This window comes from Enhydra lutris, unplaced genomic scaffold, assembly GCF_002288905.1.
Source record: "Enhydra lutris kenyoni isolate GAN:26980312 unplaced genomic scaffold, ASM228890v2 scaffoldscaffold17, whole genome shotgun sequence".
NCBI classification, from domain to species: domain Eukaryota; kingdom Metazoa; phylum Chordata; class Mammalia; order Carnivora; family Mustelidae; genus Enhydra; species Enhydra lutris.
In genome coordinates this window covers 22,273,203-22,293,578 of record NW_019154101.1, presented here as the reverse complement: position 1 = coordinate 22,293,578, position 20,376 = coordinate 22,273,203, and the positions used below count along the sequence as shown (strand labels likewise).

Genomic DNA, 20,376 nt, shown 5'->3' with positions numbered 1-20,376 from the left:
TCCCATAGAGCTTTTCTTATTGCCTTTTCATTGACTCTTGTCGAGTGATAAAAATGAAATCCTGGGAAGGGCTTTGAAAACCACGCATATTGCAATTCCTGCAAATTTCAAATACTAATCAAGCATGACTATAAAGAAACAAGTACTGCAGTGAATATTGCTATAGCGTGTTGAGTCTCAAGCCATTATTAATTCATTGAAAACTTTTTTTTTCCCCTTAAGATTATGGATCCTAAAAAGCACCAGATAGTGAAATTCCTGAGATCAAAGTTTTTGTTTCAATCATGGGAAACTTATCTGATCCCTGTGTGTGCATCTTCCCGGGCTGGTGTGGGACAGCCCCAGCTTTGCCCCCTGGATGGATAGTGCTGGGGGTGTTCCAGACCAGGGCAGCACCTGCTGGAACATGTTGCCTGTAAGTGGTGGCTTAAGAAAAAAAAAGACTTGGAATTACAGTAGTGGTTTTTTTTTAAAGATTTTATTTATTTGTTTGTTTGTTTGTTTAATTTGAGAGAGAGAGAGAGAGAGAGCACAAGCAGAGGAAGCAGTCGAGGGAGAGGAAGAAGAAGGCACCCTGCTGAGCAGAGAGTCCAATGCAGGACTCGATTCCAGAATGCTGGCATCATGCCCTGACCCGAAGGCAGATGCTTAACCAACTGAGCCACCCAGGCACTCCTATAGTAGTGGTTTTAAGCAAGTGAGACTCCTAACTTTATTTAAGAAGAGTAAAATGACATTTCCCTATTTAAGTTAATTTCGACATGCATTTATTTAGAAATTATTTATCGTGTTCATTTGGGAAATAGCTTCAAAAATACAGAAGTCAGGTGTAACAAAAATAAAATTTTTCAAACTTTCTTTTTGTCTTGTACAATACAATATATGTGTCTTTATTTGGCAAAAAGAAAAAAGAAAAAAAGACTCCTTGGATCTCTATTTAACATTTACCATGTTCCCTAGTTCGCCAATCTCAGAATATCCAGTAGCTACCGTGGAGTTCAGGAGGAGCAAATGATACCCTTTCTGAACTTTCCCCTTTTTCATCCTTAGACATAAGTCAGTTCTTTCCTAAATTCTTTTTGGGCGAGAAGGGCAATTTTAGAGTCTTTGTAGTACATCCCGGACAAAAACCAAAAATCTTATGAAGACCAGGGTGCTGTTTCTCCAGGTTTGCTCCTTCTGGACAACCAGATCTTACTCTTCCAGTTAGATGACATAGAACCAATTCAAATATGTATCTAATAATTATACCAAAGGAAATTCTTTATTTTGGAATTGAACAGAAATAACTAGAAGATTTGCTGTGAATGTTGCAAGCACACCATGCGAGGAGAGTTTGCTCTACTGCAGCCTGGAGGGCAATAAATTGCACCTCAGGATCACTGCCATCAGGCCCGGCTCCTCTTCCCTAAGTAACTGATGAAAAGGCTTCACCTGATCTCCTGCATGACCTTCTTCTGTGGATCCTTGATTCACTCTGGTTGCTTGGCAGCTTGGCAATGCCCACATCTTATTTTAGGAACCTTGTTATTAAGTCTGTACATTGTTTTGTCCATAAATTACTAAAAGAACAGTCCTCTGAAAGTAGGATGATTAAGTGGCTAACCTTTGGAGTCTGAACTCAGACTGCTGGGTTTAAATCTTGGCTTCCACTTGCGAGCTGTATACCATGAGCAATTTGTTAATGTCTCTGTCTCTTTATTTCTGAAATCGGGTTAATAACCCTACTACACCATTGGCTATTTTGAAGACTACATTAGAGGAAATAGGTTAGAGTTTGTATAGGACATCATAGACTCCAGTTGAAGTGTAGGTGTTAGAACTAACTTCTGCATTTTTATGAGCTGGTTGCTAAGAAGAACTTGGCTTCCGGACGGTATCTTCTGTACAGTGCTGGCTGTGCCCACGTGCTGTGGTTCTTGTGGTTCCTCTTTTCTGCCGGCACCTTTTCCCCTTGAAAATTGTATCCTCCGGGAACTCCATGGCCCCTCTGAATTCCGTGGTCATGGACGGCAAGTGGAAATCTTCTTTGAAGATGAGTCACTGACTCCTCTGAGTCCAAGAAATAGTGTAATTTTGCAGAGGCCTGGAAGTCCTGACCTTCCCTAATGGACAACTTCCCCACCTTCCCCCAGCCGCAGTAGCTCAGGAAGAGCACAGGACTCCACTGGTTATTATTTTTGGTAGACAACATGTGTCTTGAAGACCCAATGTTTGTTTTCAGCGACTTGTTTCATGCCTCATTCCCTGGTTGGGACATTTATTGGGAAATGATCTCAGAAACAACACATAAAGCAGAGGGACAAAAACAGGTCTGAGCAGAGGGGGAAGCTGAGTCATCATACAGTCATGACAAAGACCTTTGCTGATCCCACCGGAAGCACTGGAGCTGGTGTGGCTCTTCGGAGTTGTGCTGTGTTGAGATGAGGGGGCCAGACCTTTATAGCCCCTGCATCACTCAATCACTGGATACTGCAACTTCTGAGAAGGCCTGTGGGTGAGGTGGCTTCCTTCAGTTGAGGGCAAAGTCTCATGGTATCAGAATATGACCAGCAAGCTGTAAAGAGGATCTGATTATTATGTAGGTCACTCATGAATTGCAGAGATCGCTTCTGGTGGTCGGACTGACTGAACAGGGGTTTCTTCCTTCTGTGTCTCTTAGAAACTGCACTCTGCCAGAAAAGTTAGTCATTTAAATATGCTTATTTGTTTTTGCCCTACATAAATGTTCTCCACTGAACAAATTTTATACTCTATCCTGAACAAAGTTATCTAATGAAATTTCCTTTCTTTTGAAACTTCAGATATGTCCTTCAAATTATTCCTCCATCTTTAGATTAAATTCATGCCATGACCTGTCCTCCATAAATTCAACTTGTCAAGTAGTGAGAAGAGCCTTAGGCCAGAAAACAAAAAGCAGATACCCTAAGGTCTAGTCCCTGCTCTGCCACAGTTAGATGTTTTGCCCTTCATAGACCATTTCATTTTCCTAAGTTATACTTTCTTCACCCAAATAGGAAGCATACCAAGTAATCTTTGTGCCCTGTCAGTTCTGAATGCATGGGATTCTGTGGTCTATTCTGATAACCATCGAGCAATACAACTGTTGGTCATCCTTAAGCAAGATTCACATAGAAGTAATTCACCACAGGTAGGAAGCTACATATTGTGGTACATTAAATAAGGGAGAGAAGACAAGCTCCATGGAAAAATTCATCACTGAGGTCAAAGTAGAAGCTACAAATGAAGAATGGATCCACAGGAAAATAAAGAATTTTAAAGATTTTATTTATTTATTTGAGAGAGAGAGAGTGAGCAGGGAGAGGGAGAAAGAGACAGAATCTTTAGTAGAATCCCAGCTGAGCACAGAGCCTGCCTTGGGGCTCCATCCCATGATCCTGAGATCATGACCTGAGCTGAAATCATGAGTCAGATGCTTAACCCACTGAACCACCCAGATGCCCCCCAAAATTTTTATACTGGGTTTAACTTAACCTTAATATTTAATCTAAACTTCAGATTTTACTTATATTATGAGAAATAAAACATGAGGTGGTTCTGTATGAGAATGACCTTGAGAATTAGACAAGACCAGTGTTCTGTCTTAAAGACCTTGACTGATGAATGACAGAATACAGGCCATCAAGAGACAGGTACTTTAGATATCATAAAACATATTACTGTTTCACAATCTTAATAAAAGCACACTTCACTAATTCAGCATTATTGTAAATAGTGTGTAATTCCAAGCACAATAATTACTTTTACTCCAAAGACTAGAAAGTCTGTTACATAAAATGTTGGATAATTTCAAATTGGTAATCAAAAAATCTGGTATATTATTCATCCTTCTATTTAACAACAGTGCAGATTTTTCATAATACAAACAAAACAACGACACGGTAGAATTTCTTTCCCGTTTCTAGGGAATACTGTCTTAGCTTGGAAGTACTGACAGCCCAAAGTAAAATGTTGTAAGATTGCTCTTCATTTTAGAGCAACTTACTTCTCTCTTCTCAGAAGGTTTAAATGTAAAGAATAGGGGCGCTTGGGTGGCTCAGTGGGTTAAAGCCTCTGCCTTCGGCTCGGGTCATGATCCCAGAGTCCTGGGATCGAGCCCCGCATCGGGCTCTCTGCTCAGCAGGGAGCCTGCTTCCCTTCCTCTCTCTCTGCCTGTCTCTCTGCTTGTCTCTCTGCCTACTTGTGATCTCTGTCAAATAAATAAATAAAATTTAAAAAAAAATGTAAAGAATATGCTGGAAGGAGAACCCATAGTCATTTCATTCTTCAACAATCTTGAAAAATCATTTCCTATTAGGCAGTTGTGTGAGTACTGACAGCCTTGCCCCTCTTCTTCCCTAGAGATTAATTTATTTCCTGCAGTGCTTGTTCTTCATGAAAAATCTGACTCGTCAGCCTTCCCCAATAGGAGATCTCATCAGCAGAATGTTAATTATAAAAGTAAAATCATATACCATATTGAAAGGGAAAAAAAACACTTCTCTAAGCAAACAATCTTTTTCATGTCATTTCATTTCTTCTCTTTTCTTTTCTTTTCACTCCACTCTATCCTCAATCTGTGGCTGGACAGGAACATCAATCACTGCGGAAACATTCTGCAGGATAGTGAAGTAAAGAGGGAAATATGCAGGCTTTGCAATCAGGCAGACCTAAGACTGAACTCTTATTTTGAAGAGTGTCACATTTTCTTGTGATTTTCTTTATCTGTAAAATGAGAATAAAAATGCCTGCCTCACATGAAATTGTGAATGTGAGTGGCAGAGTAGACACAAAAAATTTATTATTATTGTTATCGTAGACTCAATCAACAGCTTTTGGTTAGCACTGTACTGATTGCTGTGGCATCATATTAACCGTGTCTCATGTGGGTTTACCACAGAATCTATCAGAGATTTGAAGAAATATAGCTTCCAGCTGTCAGGAGTCAGGAGTATTAGACCAGGATGGACTATTGAGCAGCCTGTTTGAAGTCCTGTCTTCCTCTCCACTTCCTTTTTCTGTTCACTCCACTCGTATAGTTTTCATAATGCTCACTAAATGCTTAGAAACCTATTATTTTTTTCACCAGTAAATTCTTGAGATAACCCAAAGGCTGTTTGCTAGTAGTTTTGTATCTCCCTATTAGGACTTGACACTGCACTTGAGTTATATTTTCGAAAATTATTTTCTCTGAAATAAATATTGTCAATTTCTATTTGATTCCGTTTCAGAAATGAAACATGGGTGAATTAAATCTTGAGACAAAGAAGAGAATAGAATGACAGCAAAGGAGGGATGAAGTTGAGAAATACTAAATGAAAAATCAAGGTCAACTTTTTAAACCCAAAATGATCACTATTTTCGTACTATGATTATGGTTAAGAGATCTGTTTAAGTAAATTAATTTTTTCTTGTTTCCCTGTATTTTCTTATGATTTGAGTGTGACACTAGAGAGAAAGAGCAATCAAAGCATTAGATGATCAAGCAAAAAAAAGAGATGTTATGGTACAAATTCATATACTACCTAAGACCTAAACCACAAGGTTGCTTACAAGCAGAGATAAGCTTCATGTGTGGTGTGCAAATTGTGATAGGTGGTATTCTTTCATAGGGCAAAATCCTACTGTTCTCCTGACCAATGACAGTACCTTAACCTGTGTACAACAGGGAACTGGATACATATGGTGACCTCTGTCTTTGACTTTTATGGAATCATGCACAAATCATTGATTGATCCTTTTTAATGATAAATGCATTTTTTTCTTTTATAGTATGTTTTTTTATAATTTTTTAATTTTTTTATTAATATGTAATGTATTATTAGCCCCAGGGGTACAGGTCTGTGAATCGCCACGTTTATACACTTCACAGTGCTCACCATAGCACATATCTTCCCCAATGTCCATAACCCCACCACCCTCTCCCTACCCGCCTCCCCCCCACCCCCCTGCAACCCTCAGTTTGTTTTGTGAGATTGAGAGTCTCTTATGGTTTGTCTCCCTCCCAATCCCATCTTGTTTCATTTATTCTTTTCCAGCCCCCACATCCCCCACGTTGCCTCTCAACTTCCTCATATCAGGGTGATCATATGATAATTGTCTCTCTCTGATTGACTTATTTTGTTAAACATAATACCCTCTAGTTCCTTCCACATCGTCGCAAATGGCAAGATTTCATTTTGATAAATGCATTTTAAAACTACAGTTTACTTCTAAAAAATAAGTTTTTGAGTCTCTCCCCAATTCCTTAATTATTTTCATAATTAACTTTCAGTTCCTTTTTCTTTACTTCTAACCTTTTTTCTTGTTGACAGATGAGGATCTTGCTTTTATCCATTATTCCAAACCAATTCTGTTTCTCATTTTATTACAGAAATCTTTGTTCTGACCAATGAACAAAGCAAAAGAAAAAAGAACAGATGACAATAACTCTCAAAACTTATTGCAGTGATTCTCTAAGTTCTTGTGTATAAAAAAAAGTCACTTAATGAGCATGTTAAAAATACATATTCTTGGAATCTGCTCTCTAGAGAAAAATGGGCAAACTAGCAGTGGGAGAGTCTGTCCCATTGCCTGTTTTTGTATGTCCATGAGATAAGAACTTTTGTTTTTTCATTTTTAAGTGTTTGAAAGATTTAAAAAAAAAGTATTTTCTGGCACATGAAAATTACATGAAAGTCAAATTTCATTATCTATATAAGGTTGACTTGCAACAAAAGCCACACACATTCATTTAATGTTGCCTATGGCTGCTTTTATACTGTATCAGCAGAATTGAGTGATTTTGACAGAAACCATATGTAAAGCCCAAGATATTTACTATTGGACCCTTTAGAATAAAAGTTTTCCAACCTCTGCTCTTAACAGTCTGATTCAGTAGTTCCCAGGTAGAAACTAGGAATCTCTTTTGACCTGTCTTTTGCAAGACTGTGAGGCAGGGAGTCTTTGGATCACACTTGGAAAAACAACGAGGTAGAAGAATTATGAAAAACTCTCTCTTCCCACTTATCACACCCACTCTCTCAGCAAATCCTATTGGTTTTATCCTCAAGCAATATCTAGAATATGACTTTTTTTTTTTTTTTTACCATGTTTACTGTTGTCAACCAAATCTAAGTCATCATTATTTCTTGTTTGGATTCTTGTATCACAAACTTCCTTCCTAGTCAGTCTGCTTCTGCCCTTGTCTCATACCATCCATTCTCGATACAGTAGCCAGAGGGAATATGTGAAAACCTTAGATCATATAACACCTTTCTACCAAACCCTCCAATGATCTCTCTACTTCTCCCCCTTTCTCACTACCTACCTACATCAGCCCCCAGCTGTTTCTCCAAAACTAGAGGTATGCTCCATTCACAACACCTACCCAGACTGTTTTCTTCAAGTGGTGTAATCTTCCTCCAGAGAGTAACATGACTTCCAGCTTCATCTTCTGTAGTTCTTTCCTTAGCCACTGCCTTCTTAGTGATCCTTTCTACAGAGACTTTACTTAAAATTCTAACCTTCTTGTCTGGGGCTGCCTGTCTCCCATATGCCATCCAACATACTGTACATTTTACTTCTTTACTTTACACCTTTTCCACATGAAAGTACCATGGAGGCAGGGATTTGTATCAATTTGCTGTATCCTCAGGTTCTAAAAGAGTGTCTGCCTTGTTGTAGGTTCTTGGTAAATATTTCTTGACTAGAGAAATGAGACCCAGACTCCCATTTTGAACTTGGCAGATAATGTGTGAGAACCATCAAACATTTCTTGTGTGCAGAAACAGTTGCCAGGAGTATAAATATAAGACTGGCCTCCAGAAAATGGTGCTATATGATGAGAGGAAGAATAAAGCAGATATTTCAATCTCAACCAATGACTTAAATACAAAAGATCTTAAGAGAAAGCAAGGAGAGGATTGGTACTGTTGTGAGAGTGGGTAGGTACATGGGTGAAAATCCAGTTGAAAAGGTTCAGAAGAGATTCCAGAAAACCGCATTTTGCAGCTGAGTTGCCCCCTACAAGAAACAGATGTGCTTTACTTCAGGTTCTACTGTTCATCATCAGCTAGAGCAATTTGAGGAGACTGGATCCCAAAGTTCCTGAAAAGGAAAGTGAGCAGGGTCTGACTAGCGGTGGTTCAAATTCACTCTTTAGGAAGCATTGGCTCTAAAAGAGAATGTAAAGCAATTTTAGATATACTTGAACTTGATTTTTGTAAAGTAAGAGGAAATAGAGACTTTTCTTTCACCTTAATCTTCTCATTCAAAAAATTCATCTGATGTTACGTATATAAAGCTTTATTTTGTGGATTGAATAGTAGGCTATTCTTACAAAGATGCAGATTTTAACACCAGAGGATACTTTTTAGAGAGAAAAACAAAACTAAACTGCATTGTTTATCTGTCCTTTTGTGGATGAAGTGTTTGGCTTGATCTCAAAGGAGTGTACTCAATTCCACACCCCTCAGTTAATTTGATCATTTAAGTAAATGTGAATTCAAAAGCAATCAGTGAATATTCAGCTCAATGTGAGAAACATCACCTCCATGTTAGGTTTTTCACATTTCCAAAAGGAAGAGTTGATGAATGCTGAAAGAGTTGAAGCTTTTAAATCAATTAGAATTTTAAAATCTAAATTATTGTCAGGAAAATCAGTTCCTGCACGCATTGAGATTCTTACAATTTAACACAATAAAGAACTCAGTTTCTATTCAATGTAAAATCCATTCTGTCAACCTGAATCGGCCACAAGAACACAAGTGTTATTTGGGGGCCTTCTTACACTGGATGGAAGATTGGGCTAGATCAAGCAAGGAAAGGCAACTTGTAAGGTCCCTTCCAAAACAAAGATTATTTAAATCCTATTATTTTATATTGAGATAATCTGATTATTCTGATTCCCTCACCTCCTCTGTTTTTCTGCTTAACTATGTCCTATCTTAAATCAGTTTATTGACAAGGGAGAGTGAGACTAATAACTGTCAAGATGACAGATTGAACTTTCAGACTTCAGGCTTATTATAGTTTTATGTGAATATGAGATGATAATAGCAGGTAATATTTCTGTAGCACTTTACGTTGTGCAAAGCACTTGCAGGACCATTATTTCGTTTGATATTTCCTCAACTCTGTGATTCACTTATTACTATCACAATTCATTCCCTGATAGAGAAATGGAATTCAGACATTCCACCAGACATACAGCCTGTAGGTCTTAGAATTAGGAATCAGACCTAGTTCTTCAGATTCCCCTTCTCTGTCTTACAATATCTTGATTTTATTTGCCCTCCTCCCCTTCCCCAAGAAAAGCAATACTGTAGGAGAAATAATGTTGTTATCCCTTTTTTACAGAGAAAGTCACAAAGATTGTAGGTGATAGAAGTGGGAATTAAATCTGGGCATACTGCCTAAAAAGCCTGTGTTCTTTCATCTATAATGTATACTCGATGGTGGGAAGTTTTATTACTATTTGTGATGTGAGGAGGACCTAAAAATCTAAAGGTAGCAGCTGGGGCTAGCAGATAATGAGAGAGAATAAAATCAAGAAGACCATGGAATCCAGGCTTTCTCTCTTTAGGCCACTGACTACCCACATCCCACCATGTACTCCCAACCCCAGCCCTAGTTAACACTGGGAAGTGTTGACACAAGAACATAAATTGAGATTTCCAGGGAAATTAACATGGTGTATGGAGAAATTCCACTTTTTTCTGCTTTGACATCTCTTTTCTTCTTCCCCAGTTAGTCTATGAGCTTCTCAGAGGTCACAAAGCTATATTTTGTCTTTATATTTCACACCTATAATTAAAAATAGCTAACAGTTGGGGAGACAACTTAAAATTCTTAGTGTTAAATGTAAAATTCTTTACATCAGTTGGTTCATTTCATCTTTGTCATAACCCTGTAAAATAGGAATTATTATCCCTTACCCCTTCTTCATTTTAAAGATGAGGAAATGAGGTGCATAAAGGCTAGGTAACTTCTTTAAGATTATAAAGCTAGTATATAGCAGAAAAGGAAGAAAGAACGAAGGAAGAAAGGAAGGAATGGAGGGAGAGAGGAAGGAAGGGAGGAATGAAAGAAGGGGGGTGGTGGGAGAGGAAAGGAGGGGAGAGAGAAAAAGAGAGAGGGAGGAATAGAAAGAAGGAAAAAACAAAAGGAAGAAGAGAGAGACGGAGAGAGGAAAAAAGGAAGGAAGAAATGGAGGGGAAAAGAGGAAGAAAAGGAAGGAGGGAAGGAAGGGAGGAAGTCATAGGCAAATGAAAGCTCAGAGTCAAGAGCCTCAGAGTGTTCCTCTTCAGGGTCATGTGACTAACACTTAACAGATCACTAGTACAATGGAAGTATGGGAAAGCAAGAGAGGACTGGTCTTCTGTACCTCTTGACCATTAGAGTGTATGCTGTTAGAATTTTTTTAAACCACCCATCCCCCATGTTCCACAAAGCCATAATGGAAAGGAATGAAGTGTCTTGCTTGAACACACAGAATTCCTATCTGCAGTGTAGCTTGCTTTCCTTGAGGGTTTGATATGATGTTATTGTACATTAATGTCAAGTCTGAATATGCTCATGAGAGGGTAGGTCACTCTGCTTATGCTTGAGACCCGTTCAGTTTAACATTTATCATTACTCTTTTCCTCCTCTGCAGTCTTTAGAACTCCACTAGGTTTGGGCTCCATTCTGTAGGCATCGTGGCACAGCCAAGGTGATGGGTCTGCAATCAGACACTTTTAGAGCACAATCAAGCTTCAGTCTTTTATTTGCTGTGTGATTGCTGGGCAGGTCTCTTCAATGCAGATTTGGTTTTTTACCTTACGCTACCTGCATACTGGAGTTTTTATAAAGATTAACTAAAATGTAAAGAAAAGCACTATGTAACCAGAGAAACACTTTGCAAACTTAAGGTATTATGTCCAACCTCATAGAAATTTCTGCCTTGAGTTTACATTTCTTCCTTGTTTAGTTTAGTTTACTTCAGTTTTGTTTTTGTGTGTTTGCCTCCTCTTAATGTGCTCCCAATTATTTTTCAAAAAACATACATGTCTGTGAGTGTACTATAAATAGTATTTAAAAGCACATAGTTTCTTTCTTGGCTACTTCCAATACATATTTCTGATGAACCCCTCTTATTTTTCTTTATTTACAGAAATCTTCAAAAGTAAAAAACATCAAAAATAATGAGATGCCACTGAAGCCAGCTGGGCAGTGAACATAAATGTTGCAATGGAAAAGTAACTCAGCCTTCAAGTGAAGACAACTATTCCCCAACAGACCTCAGAAGAAACTGGCCACTGCAAAGGAAAAAAAAAAAACCTCAAAAGTTTTAACAGATAATACTTAAAGAGAAACCTATGATATGGGATTCACATAGTCTATTCTGTGGTGTCCAAATCTGTATATATTGCTGTATTGTTACTTAGGACATATTTATTTAATGTGCATACTTTTTTGCAGTTCTTATTGTTCCTTCCACTCACGAGGCAATTGAAAATTAATTTTATCTTTCAGTTTCTGAGTAAAAACCAGTTGAAAATAGGATGAAAGCTCACCAAATATTTTCAGTTTTTCAGGATTTGTTTTGCCATTTTTCTAGAATTATCATCATTTGTGCTAAAAATAACTTTAAAAAGTAATTATATCTGAGAGTGATTTGAGATACCTAAGTATCTTATCTGATCTCCTTGGAGCTGTGAAAATTAGTTTGATTTCACATTTTCAGTTTGTTTGTAAATAAGTGTTTGAGGCTTAACAGCCAAAACTATCATGAGTCATGGGAATTCTCTATAACTTTCTCCCCTGACTCCTAACAACCAGAGTTCAGTATCATTTTCATACTGATACTGAACTCTGGTTGTATCATTGAAAATATGATAATATGCTCTATTTTTAATGTACTGTATACTAGATAACACTTTAGATGGATGCTTGTTAAGAGTATAAGAAAACAATCGCATCTATGTATTCTTATGTATTAAGTTAGAGGGACAATATTATTTTGCCTCTAGCAAAGTGAAGAGACAGAGAAATGATCTTGTTAGTTACACAGGAATTTAATGGCAAGCTTTGGGCTTTGTTCATAGGTCATACTCCATACAAAAACTGTTGGTTAATCCCCTATTTCATAATTATTTTATATTAGATAGAAAACTTTTTCATTGGTTTAGTACCAAAGAATTTTGGAAGACAACAAATCATGAAACATCTTTTCAACAGGAAAAAACAAAAACAAAAACAAAAACGCAGTAAGAGATCTTTCACACAATGTTTATATTCTGATTACAGCCTACTTCCCCTTACCTGTTTTTCTTTTTAAGTAGAAATGAATTCTGATTTCCAATACCCTAGAGATCATTTAGTGACTTGATGTGATGTTATAGTTTGTTATTTATAACTTCTGAATTTTCTGAGATGGTTTTGCCTTTACTTATTTTTCTGGTTTGTGCCCATAAGAACAAGAACTTTTCAAAGCTTGCGTCCCCACATTTAAATTCCACAGAGAATCCTTTCTCAATTGAGCAATGTTGGCAAACTCCTAAAACTCATAGGCCAATTTTCTGTTTTTCAAAAAACAGTGAATAATTAGTGGTTTTCATTTGGTATATGAGAACAATAAAACTATTACTTTTAGTAAATTCAGTCCTTTGATAGGAAAATCAAGAGAATGCATGCCTTAGGTTTGGTCATTAACCACCTGGGTCTTTCTAGGGGACATCATCTATAAACATCTCTAACTTAATACAAATCCTTTTAGGTACTTCGCTTCCAGGGCTATTGCTATTGAAAAGTGTTAATCAATGTCAAGTTCATCTGTGGAAGATTTTGGAAGGTTGAAAATAAATTTTCTAACTTTCTTTTGTGTGTATGTGTGTGTGTGTGTCCTTTATCATGTTTAACTGTGGAATGACTCATCCTATAAAAACTGAGTTAAAATTCTTTAACTGGAATTGAATTCAGCTTTTCACACTAAGAAGAAGGCCTCCTGTGTTAAAGAAGCCACAAGCAGGGACCCAGAATTTGCCCTTCTGCCACAAGCAGGGACCCAGAATGCTGGACACAATGACCAAAGTTCACAGTAGGGTCAGGCTGTGTAGATAGATGCCAAAACTCCCAATTATTAGTATTGCTCTCCTCTTAATAGAATCAGGCAAGCAACTTTATGAAGGGCATGAAAGGGAGTGAGAAATGAACTAAAGGTAAATTTTTTTTTGAGATGTGTTTGGCTCTTATAATCAGGACTTTAATATAAAAAGTGTTTGTTTTAAGATCAAGGTCAACATTAATGAGACTTCTGGATGTTTATCCAAAGGCTCAAGATACATGTACTTCTAAAGGGAAGAGGATATATGAAATTTGTGGGAATATCTCCCAAGAAGCTGGAATACTAACAACTGAATCTGATAGAATGAAAGTATAAAAATACTTCCACAATTTTACCACTTCTACTGCTTCCACCTGTACTAACCCCATAGCAGGTCTCCTATTCTCGCTGCCAATCGGTCTATTCTTAATGAAGTAGCCAGCACGATCTCATTAAAACACATATTAAAAAAAACACATATTATTTCACACCAGATTGCTTCCCACCTCACTCAAGAGTAAAAGCCCAGATTCCTAAAATGATCTACAAAGTCCCACACGATTTATTACTGTCACTTCTCTGGCCTCTTCTCAGTCAATGATCTCAAGCCATGCTAGCCTCTCCACTGCTCATCCAACACACCATGACAGTCTGGCTTCAAGGCCGTCGCATTTGCTTTCTCTCTGTGAGAAATGCTTTTTGCCCAGATATCCACACACCTCAGTCCCTTGGGTACTGTACAAATGCCTGCCCAGAAGATACTTCTTCAAATTATAGTCTCAACCCCACTTGGTTCTTCCTATCTCTTTCCACACTTTATTTGACTTTCCTCCCTAAGGATTGTTCCTATCTAACATGTTATATATCTTCAAATCTTTGAGGGGAGCACTGATTTCTGCCAATACATGTGGGATATGATTTGTTCTATGTTCACAATATTGGTCAGAAGAAAGTGAAGAAGGGGTTCAAAGGATTCATCTCAGCTTTTTCTACTAGAATAGCTCTTGCTCCACAGACCAAGGGACCATTGCTGTGGTTCCAAGAGCCACTATGTATGTCTATTTTGATTATAACTTGAGAAATGAGGGAATGACCACTGGTAGCGTCTATGGAACCAGTAAGCTTACCATGAAATAGACTTTGCCCAGAAGACTCCATCTATTACTTGATCTACTTTATGAAAGGATAAACTCAAGCACTCTGTGCATGGCTGTTATTCTTATTTATTTCATACTCTGTCATTAAGGTACTGAAGCCATGCTAAAGAGTAGGAGCTAGCTACATACCCCTTTAGATGACCAGAAAGATACTTGTACTGAGGGGCTCTAGCCTCTCTGGCTTCCCTATTCTAATGTGACTGACACTCTTATCACCTTCTTGTCATTTCTTAGAAGAGTACAAATGATTGGGCACATGAGATGCCACACCTGCATGTCTGAAGCTTCCAGAGTTATCCTTCTCACGTAGTGCTCCTATCTGCTTTCTCCCCTTTATTAAAGCTGAATAAACTTGATGCTGGGTGAACCTATGGTGTCTCATATATTTGATGGGCAAGTTGAAAGAGAGATTCAGTGGTGTTTTCCTTGCAAGAATACAAAGGAAACAAAAAATATATAATAATTTTTTTAAAAGTTAGACACAACAGAAGAGAAAGCTAATGAGATGACAGACCTTAAGTTATGCAGAATGATTCAAAGAAGGAGAACAGAAAATATAAAAGAGATGTTAAAAGATGTTGAGATGAGTTCAGGAAGGCATTGCATTTATGTAATTAAATTAAGAGAGTGGTATAAGGCTGACGTGAAGCAATATTCAGAGATGATATGTGAGAATTTTCTAGAATTGATAAATGATTGTAATTCTCAGATATTAAAAGTATAGCATATCTCAAGAAAGATAAAAAAGTAATTTCCCAACACATCATATTATAGTGAAATTTGAAAAGATGAGTACAAAGATAAGGCTAGGGCAATAATTGGGAAAACAGTAGACTTTTCTAAGGTCAAAACAGTAGCTAAAAGCCAGGGTTCTAGGGGAAAAACTCTCAAGAAATGTGAACCAAATTAAGTAATTTTTAAAAATAAGTATGAAGACTTCCACAGGTAATCAAAACCAGGATTTGCAGTGACTTGAATTCTCAGTACTAGACTACACTCAGTACTAGAGTACACCCTAAGAAAGAAAATAAATCCAGATTTAAAGATCTGAGAATCAAGAAGGAATGGTTATGTTAAAAGAGAATTTACAGAATGGGAGACAATTTTTTGCATATATACATTCAACATAAAAATTATATCCAGAACATAAAAATAACTCCTACGAACCATTAAGTAAAAGGCAGACAACCTAATTTTAAGAGAAGTTAAAGGACTTAAGCAGGCATTTCATGTACAAGGATATCCAAATGGATAATGAGCATATGTAAATGTGTTCAAAATCATAGCAGTCTTTAGGAAAATGCAAATTAAAGCCACAATGACATGCACCATTACAAATCCACCAGATGGCTAAAATTTAAAGAAAAAAAATGAAAAGAATAAGTTCTGAAGAAAGTGTGGAGCTATCAGAACTCACACATATTGCTGGTAGGAGTTTAATGTGATACATTTACTTTGGCAAACTGCAGTATCTACTAAAAATAAGCATATACCTACCTCTGACCCAGAATTTCCACTCATAGGTGTAAATCCAACAAAACTGAATGCATTAGGCTACCAATAAGACATGTACAAAGATGTTTGTCTCAGCCTTACTCATAACAGCTCCAAAATGGGAATAATCCATGCCCATGAGCTGTAGACCAGACAATTCCTGGAAAATGAGGCAGCAACAATTTGAGTGCTATGATACACACAACAATGTGAATATATTTCAAAGCCACAGTGTTGAATAGTAGAAGTCATATCTGCTGGGGGCACCTGGGTGGCTCAGTCAGTTAGGTGTCCGACTCTAGATCTCGGCTCAGGTCATGTCTTCAAGGTTGTGAAATCAAGCCCTGCATGGGCACATTGGGCTCTGTGTTGGGCATGGAGCCTGCTTAAGATTCTCTCTTTCTGCCTCTCCCTCTGCTCTTCCCCCACCCTCTAAAAATATATGCTCTCTGATTCCATTTATATTAATTTTAAAAACAGGCAATACCAATTTATGTTACTAGAAGGAAGTATACTGTTTGCAGCATTGGGGTTGGTATGACTGGGAAGAGATACAATAGAGCTTTCTGGGGGCACAGGAAATGTTAATATATCTTAATCTCTGTTCTGGTTACACGAGCATACACATAGATATAAAGTCATTGAGCTTTACATGTAACAGTTGTGTGCTTTGTTGCATGTATATGATAAAGCAAGAGAATGATAAGAATAAGTTTCAGAACAGTACTTACCCCTAGGGTGAAATTTGAGGAGGGATTGGGATGGGAACCTAAGGGACTTCGTGTATATTGGTAATGTTCTATTTCTTATGCTTGTGTGTGTGTGTCTGTGTATGTTTTTTATTCTTGTATGTATTTATATGATATGTATATTATATCATGTTATATTTAGGTTTTTGTATATATGAAATATTTCATAATAAATATAAGAAAAATGATATAAGTAAAACATTGCTATTTGATGTGGCTAACAGAGGAAGTAGATATTTAGCAAACCTCCCTCAAAGTGCACATTATAATCCCCTGCAAGCACTTTATTTTATTGTATGCAATGGTAGGCACATACTTTTGCTCTGCCTTTGCTCTACTACTCTGTTAGTAGGCATATACTTTTATCTTGCTGGAATGCATTTTTCCCTTGGGATAATCTCATAAATATTTTCATATATTTATCCCACATACTAATAAAAGATAAGAAACACATTTTCTTCAGCATGTTTCTTAAGATGCCCCCAAATCTTTTTGTTAAAAATAAATGCCTTCTACAATGTATGCCAAATTCTTATCTTATACAGTATTCAAAAGTAAAAGCTAAACTCTTTAGTCAGTGTTATCAAAGTATTTAACAAATAATGGTATTTATACATTTTTAGACATAACCCTGATATTTAATTGAATTCTTTTTATTTCTTTTTGTACAATATGAAGAAACCTCAAGCTTGGGCTGCGTACTTAAAATGAATATTAAGATACATGAGGAATTCTTATTTCTAAGTTAGAGGTTGATAGTGAAATAGTGGCAAAACTGTTTTAGGTGGTCATATCCTTGACTAGACTCATAGTATGCCATTGGGGGAGAATGGCCAAATCTTTTCTCATCACTCATTACATGGAAATAATTCCCTGATAATAATTTCATCTGGATTACTGGTTCATATATTTAAAGTATTAAAAAGTAAAAGCTATCCATATATTTTTTTCTCATTTAGATCCTAAAAGTCTAAAATATTAATTCACTTTATCAGAGTCTGTTACAAATATGTTTCATTTATGAGAGTGAGAATTAGACCATATATTTTGTTTTATGTTACTTTTGGTGATTTTTGTCATTGTAGAATGTTTTGAGTAACTGAGTTATTTTATTTTGATATATGTATGCAAAGATGTACTCAAAATACTACTACATCCTATTCTCACAACAAAGTATAGGGAAAGGAAATTTTGAACATGGGTTTAGAAAGTTTGGGAACAACTTGATAACCCAGGACTAATAACCCACAAGCCATGGAAATTAAAGGTGAAGTTAGACTTCAAATAAATCTATATATACAGGACTGTTAAAGTGGGGAATAAATAAAACTGCTAACAAGGTGCTTTCAAATTCCATATGGATACTAATACTGGGCATTTGGGCATAGGAAACTAGAATTAGTAGGGAATCTGGGGAATTCTCCAAATCACAAGTTTTTCTTATATTTTAAAATGATAATTTATCCATATGCTTGAAAATAATAATAAATGCCCATAATAATAAATAGGAAATCATTTTGTGTGACAGAATTTTAGTTTCAAAGGTTTTTAGTTAAAAAATAAAGAGATGATAATAAATGCTTGATTTATTATTCTTAAGAGACAATATATTGTGATAAAATGTAAAAACGCTTACTTGAAATAGATATTTGATTATTAGAAAAAAAGTTAAAGAAGGGAACATTAATGAAATAAATGTTAAATAAAAATCATTAAAATTAAATGATAATAAAACAATTATTTATTGTTTAACATTAATTATTCTTATAATCAAATTTTACAACACAAAAGGCAGCAACTGTCCTCATCCATAATCTTGATCTTTGTTCTGAGACAAATATTCCAGGCATAGAAAATGTTGCATTAATGTTGGTTGAATTATTAAGATGAATTTTTAGGGTACATGTTGTTTTCTATACACTCATTTCAATAGTGAAAAGATTTTGTCACCTTGATTTTGATATTGCTTAGGCCGTATTAGATTTAGATCAGTTTCTGATTTCATGTTGGGGTATTCAACAACATTCCTGTCTTCTTTTTGCACTTCTTCTGTTAAAGTAGCTACAAAGAACTATAGCTTAGAGCAAATATTTAATCACTGGAAATGCCAAGCAACATTACTAAGATACTGTAACCTTCCAACCTCTGGGTGAGGTTAACAGTACTCCACAGAATCATATGCCCAAACTGACAACTAGCAGTTTTAATGCTTCTGAAACTTCATATTTTTTAACTTATTCATCAATTTATATAAAGTGAACTATGCATATAAACTTGTTAATTTTAATTTTATTTGCAAGAATACCTCACCATTAACCACAATCAGGGCCACAAACACCCAATTACCATCTGGCAACAGCAACAAGAAAGCATGAATGATTAGATTTGGCTCCTTGTCTCCTACCTGCTCCTGTTCTGATTCATAGATATGTCCGCCTTAAAGTTTGACTCAGTGATGTCAAAACATAGGCTTAAACATAAATTATGAGGAGCAAAGGAGAAGGCCTATGTTTTCCCCTGATTTCTGCAAGTATAAAACTTACCGATACTTATTTTAAAATACTATTTCAAATGTTTTGCTTAGTAAATTCATTTTAGTATACCAACCATTTATGTCATTTCTGGAGAGCATATTTAAACCAATCATAAATGGGAATTTTAGTAAAATTTTAAATTTTATTTTAAATTGAATAGTATGCCCAGAATTATAATCTATATTTTAAATTATCCTAATTTATTTTCTCTAAAGTAATTGGAAACTTCCCCACTGGAAAAAAGGAAGCTCAGTTTTTATTTTTAAGTGTTTCTGTGACCAGTTAGGTTCCTATTCTAACAGCTGGCAGCTCTATTAATTACGTTTAATGATAAAATTACACTGATCTATTTAGTCATTCAATAAGATAAAAAGCTTAATAATCTTTCAGATTTCATTAACTACTTTTAATGATAAAATTATATGGATCTATTAGCCACATAATTAAGCTAAAAAGTCTAAAAATCTTATAGATTTCATTAGTTATTTTTAGAAATTTTCTGGATAGTAAGAATGGCATGGAACTTAAAATATATTGTATGAATAATTAATTCTTGCCTTATAATACAAAAGATCAGAACAAATTCTTGGGAAAATGTTAAACCAAATATATTTTATTTTATGTATCATATCATTATTTTTAATGTCCAGCATTTATAATATGAGGGCCAGAGCTTTCTCCCCAACTCAAGTTTATACATTTTCAATTGGCTTCTAAAGCCAATAGCAATACTTCTTGTCTAATTTGGTTTCTGGGAAGACTTCTTCAGGTCTTCAGTGGTCAACTAGTCAAATGGAATTACATTCTTCATCTTCTCCAGCTCTTTTTTATATTCCTCAATTCTGGCCTTTGAGAAAGACAAAAGGTCAGCACAACTGTTCACATCTTCTTTTTCTTCAGCATCCATCTCAACAGTATATTTACCCTTGGCACGGGAACCTTCAGGGCATTAAACTTCTTCTCAAAGTCATCTACCAACCCAGCATTTGCCACATTGGCCTTCTAGTAAGCCCAGTCGATAGCAGGTGGTTTCTCGAGATAGTAGCCAATTTGGAGGTAGGTGTCTCTTTCCAGGATTTCGGGGAGTCAAAAATGGCCTTCTGGTTTCAGCATATGATCTCTCCGAAAGTTACCCGGTCAATGAATTTTAAAGATTATTTATTTATTTATTTATTTATTTATTTATTTATTTATTTGACAGAGAGAGATCACAAGTAGACAGAGAGGCAGGCTGAGAGAGAGAGGGAAGCAGGCTCCCTGCTGAGCAGAGAGCCCGATGTGGGACTCGATCCCAGGACCCCGAGATCATGACCTGAGCCGAAGGCAGTGGCTTAACCCACTGAGCCACCCAGGCGCCCCCGGTCAATGAATTTTAG

At 36.3% G+C, this 20,376-nt stretch overlaps 1 protein-coding gene and 1 pseudogene across 2 annotated transcripts in view; one reads left to right on the top strand and one right to left on the bottom strand.

The window, feature by feature from the left end:
- LOC111147616 (thymocyte selection associated) overlaps nt 1–12,828 on the top strand; it is a 188,498-nt gene extending 175,670 nt beyond the window's left edge. The window contains exon 6 of one of the 2 annotated variants that reach the window (XM_022503778.1): nt 12,485–12,828. In XM_022503778.1, coding sequence (XP_022359486.1) covers nt 12,485–12,567 — 83 coding nt within the window. In that variant the 3' untranslated portion in view covers nt 12,568–12,828. Of the gene's footprint in view, nt 1–11,134 lie in introns of both variants that reach the window. The other variant, XM_022503777.1, reaches the window with a different exon arrangement.
- A 6,864-nt stretch (nt 12,829–19,692) lies between these two features.
- LOC111147890 lies at nt 19,693–20,148 on the bottom strand (annotated as a pseudogene).
- Nucleotides 20,149–20,376: the final 228 nt, after the last annotated feature.